This window comes from Rhinolophus ferrumequinum, chromosome 20 (assembly GCF_004115265.2).
Source record: "Rhinolophus ferrumequinum isolate MPI-CBG mRhiFer1 chromosome 20, mRhiFer1_v1.p, whole genome shotgun sequence".
NCBI classification, from domain to species: Eukaryota; Metazoa; Chordata; class Mammalia; order Chiroptera; family Rhinolophidae; genus Rhinolophus; species Rhinolophus ferrumequinum.
This window is the reverse complement of record NC_046303.1, coordinates 50,837,176-50,860,922: the sequence shown is the minus strand read 5'-3', so window position 1 is coordinate 50,860,922 and position 23,747 is coordinate 50,837,176. Positions and strand designations below refer to the sequence as shown.

At 38.3% G+C, this 23,747-nt stretch overlaps 1 protein-coding gene and 1 pseudogene across 4 annotated transcripts; both read right to left on the bottom strand.

The window, feature by feature from the left end:
• Positions 1 to 885: 885 nt before the first annotated feature.
• Positions 886 to 19,920, bottom strand: CBLL1 (Cbl proto-oncogene like 1). Of its 4 annotated transcripts, none has more exons than XM_033088303.1 (6): positions 19,646 to 19,920; positions 12,831 to 12,998; positions 9,457 to 9,554; positions 8,967 to 9,050; positions 7,785 to 7,858; positions 886 to 5,228 (listed from the first exon to the last, which is right to left on the bottom strand). In XM_033088303.1, the coding sequence occupies exons 1-6, from the start codon at positions 19,692 to 19,694 to the stop codon at positions 4,193 to 4,195; spliced, it is 1,509 nt and encodes a 502-aa protein (XP_032944194.1). In that variant the 5' UTR covers positions 19,695 to 19,920; the 3' UTR covers positions 886 to 4,192. The 4 variants fall into 4 exon arrangements, with proteins under 4 accessions (XP_032944194.1, XP_032944192.1, XP_032944196.1 ...); XM_033088301.1 differs by having other exon boundaries at positions 887 to 5,228; positions 9,457 to 9,557; positions 19,646 to 19,917; XM_033088305.1 differs by lacking the exon at positions 19,646 to 19,920 and adding an exon at positions 18,629 to 19,595 and having other exon boundaries at positions 1,758 to 5,228.
• Positions 19,921 to 21,682: 1,762 nt separating this feature from the next.
• LOC117012260 (60S ribosomal protein L5-like) lies at positions 21,683 to 23,272 on the bottom strand (annotated as a pseudogene).
• Positions 23,273 to 23,747: the final 475 nt, after the last annotated feature.

Here is a 23,747-nt window from a genome sequence, read left to right as displayed (position 1 = left end):
GTCAAGGGGATCTTAAGCTTTATTTATAATATTACATTGTTTGCCCAAAAGAAGTATTACTTGTATAACTGAAATGAGTACAAATTTTAAAACAAAGTTATTCTTAGGAAGTAATGCTTAGGAAAGTAATGCTTAGGAAGAAAAGTAAAAGGGAACAGTATTTTTCAATCTGAAGGCAGGCAAAGGGAGAACAATTTTAATGGTAGCTTAATAAAAATGGGTTTAAATGCAATATGAAACTTAGTGCTTACCACTTAGAATAGAAATGGGATATTGAGGTCATAGGGTAGATTAACAGTTCAAAATGCTAGATTTTTTAAAAGACATGGTCCTGTCCAAGTGTGAGAACTAAACCTATCATTGTTCATTTCGTTTCTGTGTTCTGTAATGCCTAAAAATTCGTATTTCTTAAAGATAGGGAGACGGGAAATTTAAACTTTAACTCTAAAATATTGCTTTAAGAATTCTGCCGGGAAATTTAAACTTTAACTCTAAAATATTGCTTTAAGAATTCTGCCGTAACCTAGAGGGTATTATGCTCAGTGAAGTCAGACAAAGACAAACACTATATGATGTCACTTATATGTGGAATCTTAAAAATAAACAAACAAAACAGAAACAGACTCAGATACAAAGAAACAAATTGGTTACCAGATGGGAGAAGGGTTAGGGACAGGGTGAAAAAGGTGAAGGGATTAAGAAATACAAATTGGTAGTTATGAAATAGTCATGGGGATGTAAAGTACAGCATTGGGAATATAGTCAATAATATGGTAATAACTAAGTATAGTGCCAGGTGGGTACCCGACTAATCAGGAGGATCACTTTATAAATTATTTAAATGTCTAACCACTACACTGTACACCTGCAACTAATATAAAATATTGACTGTCAACTATATTTGAAAAATAAAAAACTAGGGGAAAAATTTAAAAAGTCAAAAAAAAATAAAAATTCTGCCATAACACTTTTTCCCTCAATGGGAAATTAAAAGAACATAAAACAAAAAAAATGTTTGAAAATCCAAATGTTTTTATTAGTATCACTACCAAGTATCTTAACTGGTTTATGCCCCCTCCCCTTTCGGCCTAGTTAGTATATCCAATATTGCTTCATTAGATTGTGCATAAATTGTGCTTGGTTTTCAAGGCCACAATTTAAGAGATTACAGTTATAAAGCAGTGAAAAATCTACTTCAGAAAATGTTTGAATATGATTATGTCAAACTTCAATTAACATCAATATACCAATTTGGCTAATCTAAGATCACTAGAAAAGTAGATTTTTGTTTTAGGTACTCAGGAGTTTTTTCCATGTACTTATAACATAAGACTTTCACAAAAATTTTATGACAGGACTATAGGCTTTTCCAGAAAGATGTATGAAAGATACTCTTCCAGTATGTTAGTCAGAACAAAGCCTAAGTTCACTTATTGTGAGTTTAAAAATATGTTCAACTATCTTTTCCACTTATATTTCAGTGGTATCTAGTTAATATTTACACAACAATTTTAAGCCAGTGGTTTTTAAAGGGCAAAATGGATATAGTTTCTTATGGCCTTTGCAACAATTTTCCCAAATACTATATAACGCTCCAAACAAGCATGCCACTGAAGAAATTTAACATTCAACTTTTGGGTTTTAATCTCTAAAAAAGTGAATCTAATTTTACTGTAAATGCTGTATCAACATAACCATGGAAATTCTGCATTCTCCCAAATGTTGTCATCATTAGGTAAAAACTCATTTAGGCAAAATAGTATTTATGCTTCCATTTTATTGTTTTTAAGAATTAAACTGCCACCTCAGTAGTCTTAAGAGCAATATAATGAAACATACATACATTTAATTTAGACTTATGTCCATCATAGATTCAAAGGCTTCCCTGATATAAGGCTGGGATTCACATCTTTTTCCTTAAGGAAAGAAACACCAACAGCGATTTATTTTTTTAATCCTTCTGCCCACCCACCCTCGTTCAAACAATAACTGGATGAAGTCAAGTCACCATTTAAAAATTTTGTCTGCTAAAAATTCATATGATCTGCCTCCCTGCATTGCATTTCTTAAACCTAACTGAAAATAATTTTTTAAAAAGCCTACGAGAATTCTCTTAACATGTGGAATTTTATCATGGTACTAATTTTATGTCCAATACCTAAGTGGTTTCGTACCACAATCAACTCTAGCGAATTTCAATAAAAACAGAAGAGCTCTTCAAAAACAGCTGAGAAGCTCTGAAGTAAATTTGGCTATTTTCATATTACATGAAACAAAGAATGGTATTGGATTTTCAACAGTAATATTTTTAACAGCTCCTAAAAAGGGGCATGAAAGGGAATCAAGTTTGCACCAGTCCAAGTACCTACAGTAATATGATAGAAGTACTCACCAACTTTTCACACTATTTCACTCCCATGCTTCTAATAACAAAAATTTCTCATTAGAAATATTACATTAACACTGGACTCTCAAATTGTTAATTGTGAAAAATCACTTAAAAAAAAAGTGTATTATTTTTTTGACTGGTCACGTTTGAAATGGCCATTTATATTATTTCTAACTTCAGCTCTAAGTTCATAGATGACTTTGCATCTGATTATCCCAGATGAGAAATTATTTTGCCTGTACCTGACTGAATTAAATGGTAAATTAGCAATCATTTCACCCTTTGTCAAAAAGAAATGTTCTAAATTTATACACTACAAACTATTTAATAAATGATATCTGCATACTACACATTTCATGTTTATATTTGCACCATTTTAGTGGGGGAGGAAATACTTCACAGGGGTTTATTCAAAGGATATACAATATCCTAAGAATATTGAATTGTACATATCAGTTCTGTAGAAACTGTAAGTGGTCATCTTAGCTGGACTGTAACAAGCCCTATAATGCAAAAGCTGACTCTAAAGGCACCTTGTAAAGCACTGAAATTCACAATTTAGTCATTGCTTTTCTCTTCTCCAATACAAAATCATCTGGTCGACTCCATGCTAACATGTCCCAAGCGTTAGACTGCTTAACCAGTAAAAGAAAAAGGAAATCATTAATAGTTTTAAATTTCAAGTTAGAGGAAGAACCCTTACCACACAGTAGTGAAATCTGTGCAATGCCAGTTTGTGACTACAGGAATGTCTTTCATTAATACAGTATTCAAAATCCCTCCCTGGCATTCCAATTGTAATTGAAAACCCAAGAAACAATTCTCCATTTAAGCGCAGGATCAAACTCTACCATGAACTGAGTAATTACGTAACGCCCATTCAGCCCTAAATATTTAAGATAATGAGCAGAGTAGAACACACTTCATCTAAAGAACACCACTGAAACAGTTCTATAAAATAATGTTACTTAAGATTAATAAGTGTGGTGACTCATGTGATTCCAACCATTCAGTAAAAAGCATTCATGAGTAACAGCATCCTCCAACGGCTTGCAGCCTGGAGAGTCAATGACTTTGGCTATATCTTTCCGAATAACTAGTAATGCCCTTTAATATTACAAACAGATCTTAGTCTGGAATTTCAATGTGTTTTGGTGCTCCTGAGGCTGCCTGAAGATGAAAAGGCCTCCAAGTGAAGTGCATTATATACTTAATATACCTCAAAATTTCAGTGCCTAAAATGTGTAATTATTCTCTACCATTTAACAGTCTGCCTTACAGTAAATTCTAGTAGATTTTTACTTTTAGGTTTTTATTGTAACTTTGGGAAATTAGTGGTAAAACATATGGTTTTAAAAAACAGTATGTGGCTGCACTTAAATTCACATAAAAATAGCATTTTTACAACCATATTGAAATTTAATCCTTTTACACAGGTTAACAAAATGTATCACAAGAAAAACTAAACTGGGTTTAACAAAAGCAGTACTTTTGAAAAGTGGAACAATGAAAAACTTTTTTCAAATTTTTTACAAACGGTCACCTCGGGGTCAATTTACCACACTACGGGAACAAACGTGTTCAAATATAGGCGAGCTCCACTGAGCCACTTATCCGCACTACAGGACAGTACTTGCAATTAATCCTAAGGTGAAGATTTAAAACCATTTTAAGAGACAAGATCCTAGGTGTTTTACAGCTACCTCAGTAAGAGGTGTTTTCCTTCCCCAAACAGCCAAAACTTAATTAAAAGATCGACTATACATAGGCATTTTCTCCTAGCTCCAGTTCAAAATGCTCTCATCACTGGTAATATGGTCTGTATCTTGTCTGGTCTGGATGATGTGGTCCAGGCAGTGGGGTTTGAGAAGGTGGGCCCTGCATTCGTGGAGGCGGCGGCGGCCCTCTGGGTGCGGGCCATATGCCAGGGCTCATGCCCCCTGGCTGGGTGAATGGGGGGCTCAGAGTTCCTTGATCTTCAGTGAACTGGGGTAGAGAGTTGGGGTTGTAATGGTGAGGAGGGGGTGCAGTTACAGGCGGACCACCGTGCTGAGGGGGGGGCGGTCCCGGAGGAGGGTGGTTCATATACGGTGGCATCTGGGCCATGATGTGTCCTGGGGGCGGGGTGATTGGCGGTGGAGCAGAGGTCATTGGAGGAGGTGGAGCTTGGCTGTACACCAAGTGAGGAGTCCCTGCGGCCTGGGGCGGGTGTGGCATTGGATGGCTTATTGGAGGAGGAGGCGGGGGCGGAGGTGCGTAATGCTGCTGTGGAGGCATGATGTGATGAGGGTGCGACACCACGGGCTGGCCCTGGTACTCGGGGTGGTGGTGAGCAGGTGCTGGGGCAGGAGGTGGTGGTTCTCTAGCACCTGAGTTGGAGTCATCCTGAATGGGGACGGTTATTAAATTGCTGTGTTTCCTTGTTGAAATACGAAAGGTTTCCTGACTGACCGAACGAGGTGGAGGTGGAGCCATGGACAATTCTGCGGGAGGAGCCCGAATATCCTCATGGGGCTGATTATAGTGCTCGTGTGGCACATGCTGCAAAGGAGGTGGTGGCATCATGATGTGCTGCTTTGGCGGAATATGGCTCATATGATGCTTGTCTGGCGGCATGATAAAACGATCAGGGATCTCGGCGGGTGGTGGGGCAATAGAAGGATGAACATTCTCAAGTGAAGCACGGGTAACGGGTTTTCCAGCTCTCATGTGGCGGTGGTTGATATGAGCCTGCAAGTCTCTCTGAGACAGGTATGTTCTCTTGCAGCCTTGCACAATGCTACACATGAAGAGAGAACCTCGTGTGCACTGCTCAATCCGCTGCACAGGATCACTACAGCTAAATCAGAAGGGGAAAGAATTGGATTCACTAAAAACAGACTAAAAATAATGCACTTCATTTCAAACATAGGCTTATTTTTAAAATTTGTTATGGAAAATATTGCAAAAGCTCACAATAGTTATTGTTAAGTGAATCTTTAACTTTCCCACTTTGTTATCTGTTTGCTATTAAGCGTCAGTAACTCTTACAAGAAAAAATTGAAAGTGTATCAAACAGAATTTTATAGAGAAAACACCTTATTCTTCCCTAAGACCTAGAATGTATCTAATTTTCTCAAACAGTTTTATACTTTGCATGTATTTGCAAAAAAACCCAGGAAGGGCACACCAAAGAATCTGTCACAACCAAGGAATCCAACCTTACACGCTATTTACTGAGCAATAGCATTTGCTGAACAAATAAAACTAAGTGGAAGACAGGAAGTGGAAGATGCTGCAAGGACTACAAAAACAAGTACAAGTGTCCTAATCATCAGAGTCCTTAACATTAAACAACATAAGCAATTGACATTCAAATCCTGGCTATCAAGAGTCCCTTACGGAGGGGCCTTTCTGAACTGTTAGTCAAATTTACTACTCAGAAGTATCACACACTCCTACCTTTCTAAATTGTAAGCACTAAATTTAACTCAATATTTTCTTAATGACTCAGGGTCAAAATTGTAACAATTTTTCATTCATTGTATTTAATCCACTCTTGCCTCTTTTAGAGTCTTCTTAAAACAGTGGAGAGAGGACTGAACTAGGAACCAGAAGAACTGGTATCTAGTGTTGGCTCTGTAATCTGGGGAAGTCATGTAATATGTCTGTTTCATCTGTAAAATGGGTTAAAACACCTACTCTACCTAACTCACAAGATTTTTCTATCTGTTTCACCCTACTTAAAAGAGTGTCCTTAAAATCAACGGAACAATGAAAACGATAGTATTTCATCACTAGTTAAACACTATGTATGTATAAATATAAGCTATCACCATTAAATATGAATGTCAGGTCATATGATACTGTATTAAATGGCTCTACATTCTAGTTTTTGAGTTGTGTCTCTATTTCCACCCTTGATGTAAGGCTGGCACTCCTGCTTGATACCAGCAGGCTTCCCTTAGTGGCCTTTTGGCTCACTTCTCATTTTTTGCTTTTTATTCTCTGTAAGCTCAGAAATATTTCCCCAGTATCAGGATGTGACGCACTTTCTTTTGGGTGATGCTTAATCGTAGCAATGTAGTATTTATGTTAACTTGGATTGCCAGGTCTTCACTTTCTGATCTGGATCTTAATCCAGACAGGCTTACTGTTCTAAGCAGCTCAGGGCCAACCAGGGAGGTGCTAACTGGAATTCAAGTTGAAGATTGAATTCCCTCTTAAATATTAACATTAGAACACATATAAAAGAGAAAACCTTCTAATGTACTTTACCATAGTGTTTTACAACATCTAAAATCCTTTATCCCAATGAAGCAATCAAATTTACTAGATAATTTAAAGTAAATGTACAGTGTTGGAAAATTAGACATTAGAGGAAGTTAGGCAAACAAGCGAATATGTACTTTTAATTTCCCAATTCTTCTGAATTATAATTCTAGGGAAGAAATATTCTTTAAACTCACACAACAGATTTTATAACGGGACTTTCAAGCGCTAATAAAAATATGCCAAGACAACTCGTTTTTACTAGTTTGTCACTGAATCATCCTTCCTCTCTGTGATGCCAGTCTTCCTGCACCGTAAGAGGAAATCATCCCTTACAATCATCCAGAGCTTTGCTATCAACCAACACTACAACTCTTAGGTCGGGATAGCTTCTGACACAGGTTAGAAGAAACTAGGACAAGAGAAGTTTCTCTCAAAGCTTTCCCAAGCCTGTCGGGGGTTCTACAATGATATAAAACTTCCTAGCTTAATCTGGATCTTTCAAGACCTTTCCAGTATAGATCATTATCAACCAATACTTCTAGATCTTCATAACTTTTCTGAGTCTATGCCATGATGGTGTTCCAAAATACACTCAACACATAATAATCAGACTTGAAGGTAAGAAATAAGAGCTTATGCTCACATATACTATTTTATTCTCTCTCTCTCTCTTTCTCTCATTTAATTCTAATAATAACCCAGGGAGGCAGGTACTATTATTAGCTCCATTTTATAGATGAAGAAACAGTCTACGTCACACAGCTAATAAATGGCAGATGAGGGACTTGTACCCAGGAATTCTAATTCCAAAGTCTTTGCTCTCAGTCACTATGCAACACTACCTTCTCTAGTGTCCCATCAAAACAAGAAAATAACTATTTTTAGTTTATAAAACAAATTTTGTGATAGCAAATACACTTGGTCATTTTGGCCAATTTGAATTGACCAATAGCAGCTACCTAGCCCCATCCTAGGAGAAGGCTAAGGCAGACTCTGAACTCACAGAGAAAGGTTAGCCATGCCTACACATATGACAGCCTGCTGCTGGTTTAAATCACCTCTGACCTTTAACCAACATTATAAATTGTATTATTTATAAAGATCACAAACTTTATTATTTAAAATTTAATGATGATCTTACCCTGGACACATCTTATCTCCCTTTTTTTCATGTAAAATAGCACAGTCATAGCAAAAAACATGCTTGCATGGAATCTGTGAAGAGACATGTTACAGTTAAGCATACTAGAACAAATTAAAATATTTCCCAAAAAAAAAAAAATAACAGTAAGAACAGTGACCTAGACATAGAAGACAGTTGGGAACTGTTTGTTAAAATGAACAATTAGTAAGTATACCAATTATATAAAAGTAATAGTTAACCTTTTTAAGTCACAAAATCCTTTAAGAATGTGATGAAAACTTCCGCCCTTTCCTCAATAAACATATAGCTGCTCATTCGCTTATACTTTCTGAAGGTATAAACCCTATAAACTTCATCCACAGTCCTTACAAGTTAAAAGCCTCTGACAAAGAATACTATAACCATGTTTGATCATATCCTGTTCCTCCTGAAACTATTCCAGAGCAGTAAGATAACAAATATCTCCTAGATTTAACATAAGCAGCATTTGCCCCTGGTAGCCGTAAGTTCACAAACTTATAAAAATAAATCAAGACATAAGACATAGTAAAATGACGTTAGGCCATTTTAACCTTCATAGCCATGACTGTTATTTAACTAATGTTATACAGCAAAGCAATAGTGCGCAATCAATGCCCTCTACCATCACAGATATATTACTGAATTCAATTTATTTTTTTCAAACACAAATGTAAAACTACCTTTTTTAATGGAGGATATGTCAAAATGACTATAAAATTACAGGGTAGGGTTGTAATTTTTTTTAAATATTAGAATTCAATTCGCAGAAATAAAAAATATTATTTATTGAGTTTTACATTAAAAATTATAGCCTTCCAAAATGCATAACTGATGTTATTCTATTAAACAAGAAAAAAATTTTCCTTAATAAACTAGAATAAATATAAACTAACAGGTATCAAACAGTCCAAAGAAATTATTTAGTTTTCAGAAATTATAACAGTTCCCTTAATTAATAATACTTTATAAACAATTCAAGACTTTGTCAAGATAATTATATTAAATGCATATTATTCCAAAATTTCCCTTAGCTATTTCATATTTAAAATGTCACAAAATTAGTCATTAAACAGTGATAAAGCTATTTAAATTTCAGAATCCTACCACTACATAAATGTTTACATTTACAAAAATAAAATTTACTTTAATTGTACTTACCATTCGCCCATATATCTTAATAGGCAATCCACATTTGTCACAGAAATGAACTGGTGTATCATCCTTTTCACCTAGGATGTTTATCTGTTGAAATGATGTAATTAAAATTTCCTTTTTAAGCATTTCTAAAATCATATCTATAATTTACACAATTAATTAAATAGCATTTTATAAATGTTGTTAAAATAATTAGAAATAAAAGTTTCTTGGTATCCTTACATATTCCCCACCATTGGTTGTGCTTTATTTTTGGTGTTTCTTTTTTTTCTTAAATAGTATTAATAGTTATTGATTTTACCTGACTTTACTGAAAATTGCTTCAAAGTATTTTTGAAAACAGAAGCAGGACATTAATAAACAAATGAATTACGTGCGCTGAGAGACATAGCTATAATAAAACTTCATACCATTCTTTGTGTATTTTGCATTATTCTAATAAGATACTTAAAATATTTTATTGTTCTAATAAATGCTTTTACTTTAGTAATACCTGAAAGTCCCAAAAAAGGTGTCCAGGAAATCTTCGCTGATTTCCAAACAGTTCGCCCCCTTTACAGTCATACCGTTCTTCTTCATTATAATCAAATCCTTCTGAGAAAAGAAAAAGTTATCTATTAACTTTTTCTATCTTGCATTTCATTCGGAAGTACATGTACAATGGTAAAACAGCCCTGTTCACTGATGCTTTTCAAAGCTCTTCTAAGAACAAGATAACCAAGATTAGTGTAAACATCAGCTAGAAGTGGTCTTGGCGATCATGTCTAATGCTCTTACTTCATAACTGGGAATATTAGAAGAAGGAGACCCACAGTAACAACACAGAGAAGTAAGTGGCAGAGCTGGGAACAGAACTCAGCTCTCTTCACTCCCATTCAAGTGTTCATTACTCACCCAACTAGCTCCAGTATAAAACTACTAATTATCATCATGCTTGTTACACAAATTTTTAAGATGTTGATAACCATTTATTCAAATCTATCTACCAAAGTGGCATCATGGTGCAAGAGGCCAAAAGAATATAATGAAACAAAGAATTCTGCAGACTTTCTTCTTATGACTTAGTAAATTAGGTATCCTCTTCTTCAGCCTTAAACTGAGCCTGATTTTAGAAACATCAGACATATTGATACTTCATCCTTTCAATTTAAACCTCTCCCTGGTTAATCACCCAAACAGAAGCCATATCCTATCTACTTACAAGTAGCCTCCCTACACTGCGTATATCAGTATCAGTAAACTTAAAACAATATGAGGATTAAATGGGCTCAATTTCTATGACCTAATTAAAAGGTTGATTGTAATCCTCTCATCCCATACAAAAGAACAGAAAACCAGTGAACAGTCTAATGAGGATTCTAGGTAGAATCCAATTAACTAAAGTAAAGCTGAGAAGACAATCTATCTCTCCAAAGTGCCCGGCTTCTCACAACTCTTTTGGCCCTAGAACTGGTAAATCGAGTAGCAAAGCACACAAGTTTTAACTTTACCCATATGGCTAAATTACAGCACCTGAGTACATACACGCAGATACAGGACAGACGGGGACAAGGAGGAGAGACGGACAGACACCGCACGCGCGCACGCGCGCACACACAGAGGACAAGGGGGCATGAGATGGACACACACAGTGATGCATTTGAGTGACCCTAGGTTCTTATATGGTCCATTTATACCTTATAAAAGCTGGTGTCATCTAATACTCAATTTTTCTTATTTGTCTAAAACTCAAAAAACTATTGAGCAGAACAAAAGCCAAGGAAATTAGGAACACATTATCACTTTTCGTAGTTCAACCCTGCATTCCCATCCATCATTAAAATACATACATATATATACATATACATATATATTATATATATATTATAATATATACATATTTGTATAGATACCATACAAGCACCCCAAATTCCATATTTTCAACAAGGCCTAAGGGGAAAGAAAAAACAATCAAAAAAATTTTTTTACCCCAAATAGGTGAATCTAATGTATCCAAAGATTACCTTCAGCCTAAATTTGCTCTATTAAAGAGAGAGACTGGTAACAGTAGCTCCCTCTAGGAAGTGGGGTGGGAACGAAGGGATACATGAGAGGGAAAGGCTACAAGGGGAATTTTAACGTTTTTGCATTGTTTGGATTGTTACAGGAATTTATTTGTACATTACCGTGTAGTTTTAAAACATGATTTAAAACCCAAAAAGGCCAAAGGGGGAGTCCCAGGTTTACTGACCCTAGTTTAGTACAGCATCAGCCCTAAGTTGCAACCATGATTTATAACATTTGATTTCAAATATATTTGTTTAGATGGAGGAAAAAAACCTGTAATAAAAGGAACCATAATATAAGGTATAATTAAAACAGTCTCATTCTAAAAACAGAAATAAAGACCGATTGCTGGGGTAGAATAGCACATCTAGAAGTAGACACAAATACTTGCAGAACTTTAATATATGATAAGGGTGAGATTCCCATTCAGCACGGAAAAGAGATTCTTCACTGGTTGGGGTAAATAGCTCGCTGTTTTAGAGATAAAAGAAATAAAGCCAGTCCCACTTTTTTTTAAAATAACCAAATACATATCCCTAATATTCCAAAGCAGGGATCAGCAAACTTTTTCTGTAAAAGGCCAGGTAAGTAAATAGCGTGGGCAATGTAAGCCATGGGTCTCTTGTCATTATTTAACTATGTCATCACTGTGTGAAAGTCACCATACACAATACTTGAATGGGCATGGCTACGTTCCAATAAAATTTTACGAAAACAGGGTCAGATTTGGCCCACAGGCCATAGTCTGCTGCCCCTGTATTAAAGGGTAAGATGGGAAAACTGTTTTATACTCACAAATATAGGAACTATAGGAAAGGCCTTTCCTATAGGACTACAGGAAAGGTCTTTCTAAGAATGTAAAAAAAAACCAGAAGTCATAACAGAAAAAAATGGATATTTGCTACCTAGAATCTTCCAGCTTCTCTATAATAAAAATGTTATATATAAAATTCAAGAAGGCGGGGAGAGAAAACACACAATATATAACAAAGAGCCAATTTTATTAATTTACAAAGAACTTGTAAAAATCAAGAGGAAAGACAACCAAACGGGAAAAAAATATATAAACAGGTCGATCCTAGGCAAACTAAACAACTAACATAATATGAAAAGACATACATCCCCACTCATAAAGAAAAGTATATTTTTAAAGTTAATAGTAAGCATCAATATTGATGTGTGGGAGCATGAACTAATGTACTTGTTTTTGAAGAGTCGTTTGACAACATTTGTCAAATCCTAAAATGCCCAAAGCAAAGTTTAAATCAAAAAATTTTTTGATTTAATTTTTAATTAAAGTATATTAAGGTATTAAGGAATATGTATAAGGACATTTATACAGGTATATGTACATTAAGGTATATGTATAAGGATATTTACTGCAACATTGCTTTTAACAGCAGAAAATTAGAAAAAATATCCATATATGAAATACCTAAACTTATTTTCTTAAACGAGGTATATCTGTACATCCTGAGAAGGCAAAGTCTCAAATGCATCTTACATGAAAAAAGGGCAGTTATAGATGAAAGAAAGTATAAAAAGTTGTAACAGAGATTATATTGGGGGAGAAGTATTGTGGGATTGAGGGACAGTTTTACTTTTAATCTTATGCTTTCTGCAATATTGTTTAAATTTTTAACAATAGGCAGTGTTATTTTCAACAACAAAAGAAACTAAACAAAATATTTATAAAGGGACAGAAAAGTACAAGAAAAGAGAGTATGTAAGATTTAAAAAGGTAGCTGTAAGTAAGTAAAATCACATGGATTATTTGGTGGAATCCCATACAACAAAGACCTCTAAATTGAGACAAATTACCTTCATCCCCAGGCGGAGCCTTTGCAGGCATCCTGTTTATTGTCCTCGGGGTGCGCGGTGAAGCTTTGGCTTTGTTCCCTTGTTTGGAGATGAGCTTTATAGGAATTCGTCTTCGAACATCAAGACCACCCAATGATCCAGAACTATTGGTACCTTGTAACTCATTGTCTGTGTGAGGGAGAAAAAGTTGTCATTTCTTTTAGTTTTTCTTTTTTGAAGATTATTCTGCTGCAAGTATTAAAGCAACACACCCAACATTATCAAGGGTTGAGTATCTGGGTTCTGATTTTGAATGCTATGTTATATAAGTGCTAATTTTCTCTACTTTGGGATAAACCCTTAAAGCAATGTGGGTTTTTTTGGGGAGGTTTTATTTTATTTTATTTTATTGGGGGACAGTGTGTTTCTCCAGGGCCCATCAGCTCCAAGTAGTTGTCCTTCAATCTAGTTGTGGAGGGCGCAGCTCAGCTCCAAGTCCAGTCACCGTTTTCAATCTTTAGTTGCAGGGGGCGCAGCCCACCATCCCATGTGGGAATTGAACCGGCAACCTTGCTGTTGAGAGCTCGTGCTCTAACCAACTGAGCCATCAGGCCGCCCCTCCGGCAGCTCATTGTCTTCAATCTAGTTGTAGAGGGAGCAGCTCACTGGCCCATGTGGAAATCGAACCGGCAACCCTGTTGTTCAGAGCTCGCGCTCTAACCAACTGAGCCATCCGACCGCCCCCAAAGCAATGCTTTTTGAAACATGAAACCTTTTAAAAAGTTGACGAAAGTTATAGAGTTCTCCCTAAAAAAGTAGACAATAAAATTTTTCATATAATTCCAGAGGGGTTTATAGAAAATAAAACTCATGAACCCAAGATAAGAACTTCTGTCTTGAAGTACTATATTTTGCCATATATAATGTGCACTTTTTTTTTGCCCAAATTTGTGAGGGAAAAATAAGGATGTGCATTATACATGGGTAGTACTAATTCCATATCTACATAAATATTTTTAATTATTTTATTTATGCTTATGAGTTAAGTGTAACTATAGAAATCGATAACAATATCCGTATGCAAAATAATACCCTGGAATATGACCGTTGGTTTTGTTGAACTTACGATGAACTTGAAACGACGAAGAGTTCTTGGCCTTCTATGATGCGTAAATATCGTAAATCTGTTACTGGCACATAAAATTGCTTGTACCTTGTATCTGTTCTTGTGTTTTGTAATTATTTGTTACATAAAATTTCTTGTAACATAATGCTAAAAAATAAATGCTAAAATTCCTTTATAATACAAAAAACAAGTACCTAAATGTAAACAAATAAAAATTTGAATTAAAAAATTAAAACAGAAAATTTTTTTCCCTGAAAGTTTGGGTCAAAAACATGGGTGCGCATTACACACAGGAGCACATTATACATGGCAAAATACAGTAACTAAGAGATTTTTAAAAGAAGAAAAAGAGGGACGAGAAGAAAAAGGAAACCATCCCTATCTCCATCAAGCACGCAAAGTAGGCACTCAATACATTTAGTAAACTGATTCTACATCAGGACAATCAATAAAACTAAAAACACAAAACTAACACTGACAGTGGTAAAACTAAGTAAATGCATTGAAATTAAAGTTAGTTTTAAGGAAGGAGATTATTCCCTTAAGTGTAAAATAGTTTTTCTAAAAAACATTTTAGGAACATAGTAAAAATTATCACATCATTTAGTAGTACAAACACGCAATAACATTTCTAGATGTACATGTGACTGCTAGTTTTAGTCAGCACTGTAACGGAAAATTATAATTTAGGAAGATGCAAAGTTTCTGTACTTCAACTAGGTATAAACAATTTACACTTTCTAAGTCCCTGCTTGTTATTGACTATGAAATAAATTAACTGATAGCCCATGAGTAATAAATAGTATTATTTCAAAGAACTTACTCCATCTGAAGTTTAAAAGTCACCTTTTTTCAAGTCTATGACAAAATATTACAATATAGAAAATTTTCACCTTTACCTACCTACTAAAGACAGAAAGGGAAATGCCATAAAGGAGGAAATGCAAATAAAATAATTTTTTCAAATAGTAATGTTTTAAACATCACAAGTGATTGAACAGGCTGTGTAACTGCTACTGGGGGAGATAGTCCAACCAAGATTGAGAGCCAAGCTGTCTACATTAAAGTCAGTAAAGCCAAGTCTGGAAGTAGTAACCTAGTACTAATGACCTCCAGAGCGACCAGGATTACAAACACACATTAAATTCACATGATGATTTGCACTCTTTCTGAACAATATACAGAACATCATTCAAAATGGGTCCTGAATAATTAAATACCTTTCAGTCTACTTTCTACTACTGCTTTTACAATAGCTAATACTCAAGACAAAATTCGTGGAAAAGGGATGACATGCACAGCTAAAATCAATTAAGACAAACCCAACTTGATAATTTTCAAGACTTCACTAACTGTACTAACAAGTTGAGGATGTATTTCATCTGCTTTCACTTTAGTTGCTTACGTAAGTACCTACAAGCAATGTAATAGCCAAAAGACAAGTATGATAGAATGAATTTTTGGTTTTTGCTTAAAGTTATTTCTGATTTTCCAATGGACTAAAGAAAAAAAAATCAAGTTCTTGTAGACAGTTAACAGTTCAATGCTGCACTTCAGATATTAAAGAGACTCTTAATGGAGTTCCCTTGGCGAATGATCAGAATACCAACATGTCATCACTCCAAACCCTTTTCACACCACCCTGAGCACTTGAAGTCACTATCACCACTGTTGTTTGCTTAACCCAACACAACTTTCAAGAGCCTGCTGCCCCTTACACACCTTGCCGCCTGTCTTACAGACTGCAAATCCATCAACAAAGTACAACATGTAATAATGACATCAATTCTGGGTCTGTCTTGGGTTTTCTGGTTTAAGAATCAGAAATTACAGCAATTTCCTTTTGAAAACGCCAACTAAAACCACAAAAGTCCTTAGATATTACAAAGAAAGAGAACGAAGGATATAACTGGCCTTTTAAGGTGAATCCACTTTAAAAAGGAATAACACTATTATATAATTTTTAAAAATATTTAGAATTTTATCTTGAATTAAAGGAACCAAAAAATAATTTAGAAAATTTAGATTACAGTGACAGCTAAGTGCTAATTCTTAGAATGACCAAAAAGTAAATCAAGTGTTAACTGGCAGTTTCTTGGAGTGATTTTGCTGGCAAAATTCTATTCGAATACCACAGGCTAACCTTCCATATGTTTCACTTTTTCAACATGATCAGAAAAATCAGTCATTTTTGCATAATATTCGAGGGTTTTGTCAGTTTCCTCAAGGACTTCTCTTAATCCTTTGACATTAAAATCATTCCTGTGAGATGCCTATCCTGTCATGTCTTCAATTAACTGGCTAACTGGCATTTCCTCACTTGCCAATGATTCTGTGATTCAAATAATTATTTAAATAATTATTCAAATTCACTTTTATAAATTACATGAAAAGCTGAATCTTTTGTAAAGCTTGTAATCACAATTTATATACAGCATTTGATAGTTTCCTGATATGAAACATCAAGGATGTAACAAAATTAACTAACAGAAAAGAAACTAGTGTTAAGCCGCAGAGATATCTGAGTAGGAGATAATTTTTAAATGGTCAGGTCATGAGTGAATATTTTCATGTTAGGATAACTTTTACATTTTTAACTTACTTTTTTTAACTTAAGAGAACTAGGATACCAAATACTCAGGTATACACCCACCCATATTACAATTTCCTAAGAACATTCTCTAAACTGTGAGTGGGGCCTTACTCCCATTTCCAGTTAATAGGCTCAAAAAGAAATATTTCGCTAATGTTGGATGTCTGCTACTCTAACATCAATATCCTAGTTTCAAGTCTATAAAATTTCCAAACATAGAGTTCCTTAGAGCCTGGTTCTAGACCCTCTTCTGTATTCCCTCTCCTTAAGTGATCTTGTCCATCCTCTTGCCTTAAAATATCAGGTATGTGATGCTAAGTCCCAAATATGTATTTTTCAGCCCACCTCTTTCTCTGATCTCCACATGACATCTCTCCTTGCATATCTCAATATACATTTCATACTTAGCAGTCCAAAATCTTGTTCCCAAATGCCCACCAATCACCTTTTACCCCTTTAAAAAATGTTTTTCTCCCAAGTTTTCCCCAACTCAGTAATAGGCACTGCCTAGCTGATGAAACCAGTAACTTAGGCATCTCTCTTTCTCTTACATTTCTCCAAACTAATCTATCAGTGTGGGTTTAAGTTCCACCACCAAAATATTTATTGACTCTGTCCACTCCGGTTCTTCACTAAGCCAAGCCTGCCTTCTGGTTTACTGCAATTACCTCCTAAATTGTCTATTTTCTATTATTCTTGCCACCCTCTCTTACACCCTTCTCCATAGAACCTATTATATTTTTAAGATACTATGCTCCTCTTCTACTTCTGTTCAATGGCTTCATATTGCACATAAAATAAATTTGAATCTTTAACATGGCCTTCAAAGTCTTGCACGACCTGATTCCTGCCCTCCTTTCCAATCTCGTATTAGAGCTCTTTCCTTCTTGCTAATAACTAAGCTGCAGCCGACTAATTTCCCACTTCATTCTTTGTACTTGCTGAATATGCTTTCCTCCTGATCTATTCCATGGCTGGATTCTTCTCATCCATCAGATCTCAAGTTGTTAATGCTACCTTTAGAGAAAGACCTTCCCTACCACCCTCTCTGAAGCGTCGTATTAGTCTTTACCACAGCATGTTTGTTTTCAAAGAACTTATCATAACTTGTAAACATTTGGGCTTTAAAAAAAATTTATTGTGTCTTCCCCAATAGATCGTAACCTCCATGACAGTAACTCTGCCTTGTTTACCATTCCATCTCCAGGCCTGCAAGTTTTGGAGATAGAGAAAAATACAGACAGACAGATAGACAGGTATTTGATGATTGAGGACATCCCAACAAGTACTTACTACAGGAAAACGCCTTTTTTCCCTATTTGCGATGTGGTTAATGTAACTATACGAAGCACTTTCTAATCCCAAGTGCACTCATTCAATATCCAAAAACCCAGCAAGCTAAACCAAAAAAACACGTAACAAAGAGTGGAGCCATCCTTACTTTGAGAAAGAGATGTGAATGTCTTGATTTTAAGTTCTCCTTTGTAAATGTCCCCAAATGATGAGTAAGGGCCATAGCCGAAGCGCGGGGTTTCGATAGAAAAGCTGCTCCGAGCATCATTCCGAAAACCAACCCGACTCCCTTCTCCCACCTCTAGTCCATAAAGGACGGGAGAGACAATGACCACAGACGCTGACCACCGCAGCACCCGCCCAAAGCTGCCTGAGACAGCAGAACGTCTCCAACCCACTCTCGCAAATCCACTCCCAGCGTAATAAGGCTTCCCCGTCTCCGAAACGGGAATCTCCCCCTAGTTCCCGTAATGTAGGGCATAGCCCTCAGAATGAGAAAGAGAAAGAGAGAGAGAGAGAGCGAGATCTCCGCACAAGGCCCGCGCCGCCCGCCGTCCCGGCTCGGGGCTCAGCAGAACCAGATAAGCGGCCGTTGCCGGCACCGCGGCTGGAGGTACCACACCGGAGAGTAGGCCGGGAAGTAGCAGGCCCTTGCCGGGCAGGGGGAGGGGTCTGTAAGATTTCTTTCTCACCGCTACACCCCAGTAATGTAGGGCGAGCGTAACCCCTCTATGTCCGCTAGGAGACCAGTCCCAGGCCGGCCAAGGGGGCATGGAACCGGGACCCCCACTGCCTCCGCCTCCTTACCAGTGTGATCCATGATTCGGCTCGCAGAGCACAGTGGGAACGGAAGTCAACTGCGCCGGAGTCGCAGGGAGCGCGTGCGCGCTACCTTCCGGAGCCCGGGAGGCGGAAGTGCCATTAGGTTGCCCCGGCTTTGGCTTCCGAGGGCTTCCTTTCCTGGCTCACACCACCCAACTCCGGTAAGCGAATTAGGCATAGTTCGGGCTGAGGAAGAAAGAGCGAGTAGGCTAAGGCCTTCGATGTCGGGGTTGCTACGGCCTCTCCTCACATGCTTCGAGAGAAAGTAGCCTTTGACTGGAAAGGAGACGGACGGGAACCGGGGAGGGGGAGAGCGGTAGTAGCTGGAGGGATAAGCTCCCGGCAGGTAGGCGGATGCCCGCCCCCGCTGAGCGTTGACTTCTGGGACTTGAAGTGCACCGGAGCCCTGGAGAGGCCAGGCCCAGTGCGCAGGCTCGGCCGTTGGGCGGCCCCACCCCGGCAGGCGGAGTAACGGTTTGGAATCCCCCAGGTCCCAGAGCGGCTGTCCCCTCCCCGGGTCTAGGAAAAGTGTAAACACGCGCGCTCCCCTAGGCGTCCTCCGGCGGAGCTAGCCCAGGGGATGGGTGAGCTGTGTGAAGCTCCCAGCTAGAGAGAAGGGCGCTGTGCTTATTGTCTAAAGGTCGCTTTGCCGCGACGAGCTACATAGACCCACGCACAACCGACTTGGTATTTGTCCCCGTTCCCGCCTCTTAAGTTTCTAACAGTTGCGACACATTTAGAATGCTTGAGTAGCACTCCTTTTCTAGCCTAAAAGCTTCTGCCTCTAGGAACAGCCAGAACATATGTCCGAAGGACTGGGTGCAGGGTCAGGTGGAGAGCGAGTGCAGCGCAGCCGCCTGTTTCTAGGGGACGCCGGTCAATAAAGTGCACCGTGGAGCTGAAGGAGGGGAGGTGGAGAGAGCGTTAGGGCTGGCCGGAAGGGAGAGGTTAAAAAGGAAAGGCCTCAAAGGAGGAAGAGAGAGTTACCACAGTAAGCAGTACCTAGTTCCAGTTCTTGGTCCCAGGGGTTTGTGGCTGCTGCTGCTTTCATCTTCTTAGGCCAAAACAACGGAAAGTGGCAAAGAGTGATTCCTGAGGACCTTCAGTGCGGTCTCCACCTCTCGGGCTTGGCTCATTTGTGTCCACTCCCTTCTCTTTTACGTTTGATACCCTCTGATGGGTAGAAAGGAGCACAATTAGTGGAAAACACAAGCTGGGGAGTCAAGGGATTTGGGTTCTATTCTTGTCGTCCCTTGGTGACGACATCATTACCTTGGGTTATTCACGCTTTCAGTGCCAGAGTTCCTTGATTAATAAGAGATTACATTGACCTCTTACAAGAAATGTTTTCATGGTACTGAATTCCAAATAAAGTATGTGTAGCAATGTGCTGTATCTGTATAGATATACAGTAACAACTTTGAATAATATGTTCCCTGTTATTTGGTGAGTGTTTTACTTGAATCCTTTAAAAGACACTCCCACTACTATATCTGCAACTTCATGAACAAGTTTTTAAGGACCTTCACAAGGAAGGATAATTGTGAATCAAGATTACCCCTGCTTTTGTTAAAATGTGGTTTTCAAGATGCTTTCAGTTGCTGGCCTTATTTTTTGTTTTGGAGGCTGGGAGAAGCTTAATCTTCCTCCCATACTTCCTATTTACAGTGTTGATACGATCGAGCATTTTTCACCAATTTGGGGTTTAAAAAAAGGTCGTTTTCACCTAGAAAGTACTCTTTTTATTTTTTCTATCCTCATATTTAGCCTATTGGCCATACTTTAGATTGATGCAAATCCAGGTTTAAAATAATATTAGTGTCTACTGATGCTAATATTTAAAGAATTAGAAGAAAAAAGAACTTTCAAACTATTTTATATAATCTAAATCAGAAGTTTTGTCAGCATTGTTATGAAAATTTACTAAGGGAAAACTCACCTGTTTAGACTTCCTGTTGATAAAATGTTAAACATTTGGTGAATTATTTCATTTAACATCTGTTGTTTTCATGCATTACTTTATGCTCTATATTCATTTCTCCCTTAACTGTAGTTGCTTCACTTTACCAGTGCAGCAGTGTAAATCTCTTAACTAAACTGGTAAGTGAAACTATACATAGATTGAGATTTTATTACTGTGCTTGGTAGCTATTGTTGGTGACTTGTGTGCTGTAATGTCACAATTTCTTTATTGAAAGTCCACATTCACATTTATTTTATAGCATGGCACTGTCCTAAGGTTCATAAAAATGGAACATCGTGATAGACGATCTGGAGCACTGAGGTGCGCATTTTCATCCTAGTGACAGACCATCTGCGAGCCTATGAATTACAAGCCAGTTCTTCAAGATGCTTTGATAGTCCCCCATTTACATAGCACTGTTTATGATACAGGAAAAATAGGATGGGTATCAGACAGCTTGTTTTCCAAGAGCTTGTTTGAGGCTCCTCAATACCAGGTGAGGACAAGAACCGTCATCTCCGTAATGCTCTTTCAGTTCTGTCACACTGTAGTGCCTAAGACAGCAGAAGGTAAGAACTGTATAAATAATGGTCCCTACCTTAGGGACCGCACAGGCTAGCAGTTATAGAAATAACAAAAAACACGTAGAATTAAATCCTACGTGGTTTGCGGGAATGCAGTACTGCCTACAACGCAGAGGCAAAGATGAGTGGTGGGAGTGAGGGAGAGGGGCTGTGTGGGGGGGCGTGAGCTGGGCCTGAGGGAGCAGAGCCGTGAGGGGCACAGCAAACAGGGTGTCAGAATTGTCACGGCTTCTATAGAAGACAGTCATCGGTTCCAGTTGCACTATTGATCCATGTTTGCAAGTCGTGAAACATAAAATAAGGTATGATTGTAGAGAACCTTGAAAAGTAAGATTTCAGAGTAATAGTTAAGAAAGAGCATATAAACAAAACCTAGCACAGTATAGTCAGATGAACAACATAATTCAGCAAGATATGGTCAGAAACAATGAGCAGATCTTAAATGTGGGCGGGGGGGTGGGGGGGACAGGCAGAAGGTGAATTAGTACCAATGCATGTAGGAGAAGAGCAGCTGACCAAGCAGCCAGGGACCCGATGATGGCCAAGCCCACAGTGTGGATAGATGTTAAGAAGAGAAGACCTGATCAGGATGGTGTCATATACACTGACAGGTTGCATAAGCAGAAATGCGTGGGAAAGACAGGGGAATAGGGTAGGGAGATATATGCACTTGGGAGCCAACGACGGTTCCCAACCCAGCACTGCCACCTACCAGCTGTGACACTGGAGGCAGATGCCTCATCGTTGTGGCTGACTTCCTTCATCTGTAAAATGGGGACGGTGATGGTGCCTACCTTGGGGTTTGTTGTGAGAATTGAATGTTACCTGTCTAAAGCGCTTATCACCCTCTGGCACACAATGAGTCCTCATTAAATGGTACTTATTGTTACCAGGATAGTTACTATAGTCACTGCTTCTTGACGTGATAGTGGAGATTAAATGAGATAACTAGTGCGCTGGCACATTATTAAATGAATGTTAAATGTTAGCTACAATTTCATTATAATTGCCTATGAAAATGGATTGGAAGTAAGCTTTGAAGAGGGACAATAAGGCCTTTTGGACCTGTTAGCCTGCTGATGCACACACAAAGCAAGCCTGGTGTTTACCAAGACACTTTTTTTTTTTAGCTGTTTAATAGATACATTTATTATTGTCTTTATATGAAAAATCTTCATGGACAGTTCTTTGGTTTATTAACTCTCAGCAGCCCGTTCCTGAGCTCTGAGGAAGCTTGCCTTCTGCACTAAATCTTCTGAGCAAGAGATATTTAGGGGCAGTTCCACCTCTTCTTTTTAACTTCCTTCTTAGGCTTCTTATGGACTGGACTTTCTCATATAGCAGCATGAGCTTTCTTATACTCCTCCATCATGTCTGGAGTCACATCGTTCTTTATGTATTGAGAGAATTGCTTCTTGTAAGCGTCTTCATCTTCTTCCATTAGGTGACACATATAATCTGCAACGTTCTAACCCATGAGGTGCTTCCCATGTACTTCTGCACTGAATTCCCTGCTTTCTGAATCATAACCAGGGAATCGTTTGATACTGTGAGGGACAGACAAGCCTCTGTCCACAGCTCCCTTCAGGGCCCCCCAAATTCTATTTCCAGTCTATTTCCAGTCTGGCAAGCCCTGCATCCAAATAGCAGGTGAAGGCACCAGGTTGACCAGCAGTGCTTTCCACATTGTATTCATCTCCAGTCACCTCCTGACTGATGGACAAGACCTTCACAGAGCTTGTCCATGCCAGACCCATTGAGAAGCCTGCAGGCCAGCAGCAGGCCAGTACAGTACGCAGCAGCATAATTTGTCAGGCCAACCTTCACGCCGTACTTTGGGAGTTCATGAGCGTAAGCTGTACAAACTATCATATCTCCTTCTATACGGGTGTAAGCAGTCTGACAAATGATACCTCTGTTGGTTACACGAACTTTCATTCTGTATTTGGGTGTGTGGTACTTATTTTTATCCAGGATTACCGAGCGTTTCCAGGCATAGTAATCAGTTTTACCCGCTCGTCATCTCTTGAAGTAAGCCTTATTTTTGACAACTTGACCAAATCCCATCCTGCGGAACAGAGACCCGCGTCCATAGCTCACCACAGCCTGCAGGCCCAGCTCGGCACCGGGGGAGAAAAGCTAGCCAAGACTCTTTGACTTCTGCATATTGGAGTCAGCAGAGTGATCTGCTCTCCAACTGGATTAGCAGGCTTAACTCCAGCCCCGCCAGGCCCCGCTTCCTCCTCTGCCTACCAGCTCCTGACACTGGTCCCCAGTGTGTTCCCACAGCCAAGCCTTATCAAGTACAGCAGCTGGCTTTCCAAACACCAGCATCAAAAACGGGGCCAGATGATCTCACTTACATGTGGAACAAGAACTGAATGAATGAGCAAAGTAAACAGAAACAGTCTCAGAGATACAGAGGCAAAACTGACGGTTGCTGGATGGGAGGAGGTGGGGGTGATGGAGAAGGGGAAGGGATTAGACAGCATAAATTGGTAACTACAATATTGCTGTGGGGTATAAATCAATAATGTAAAGATTTTGTAGGGTGGCA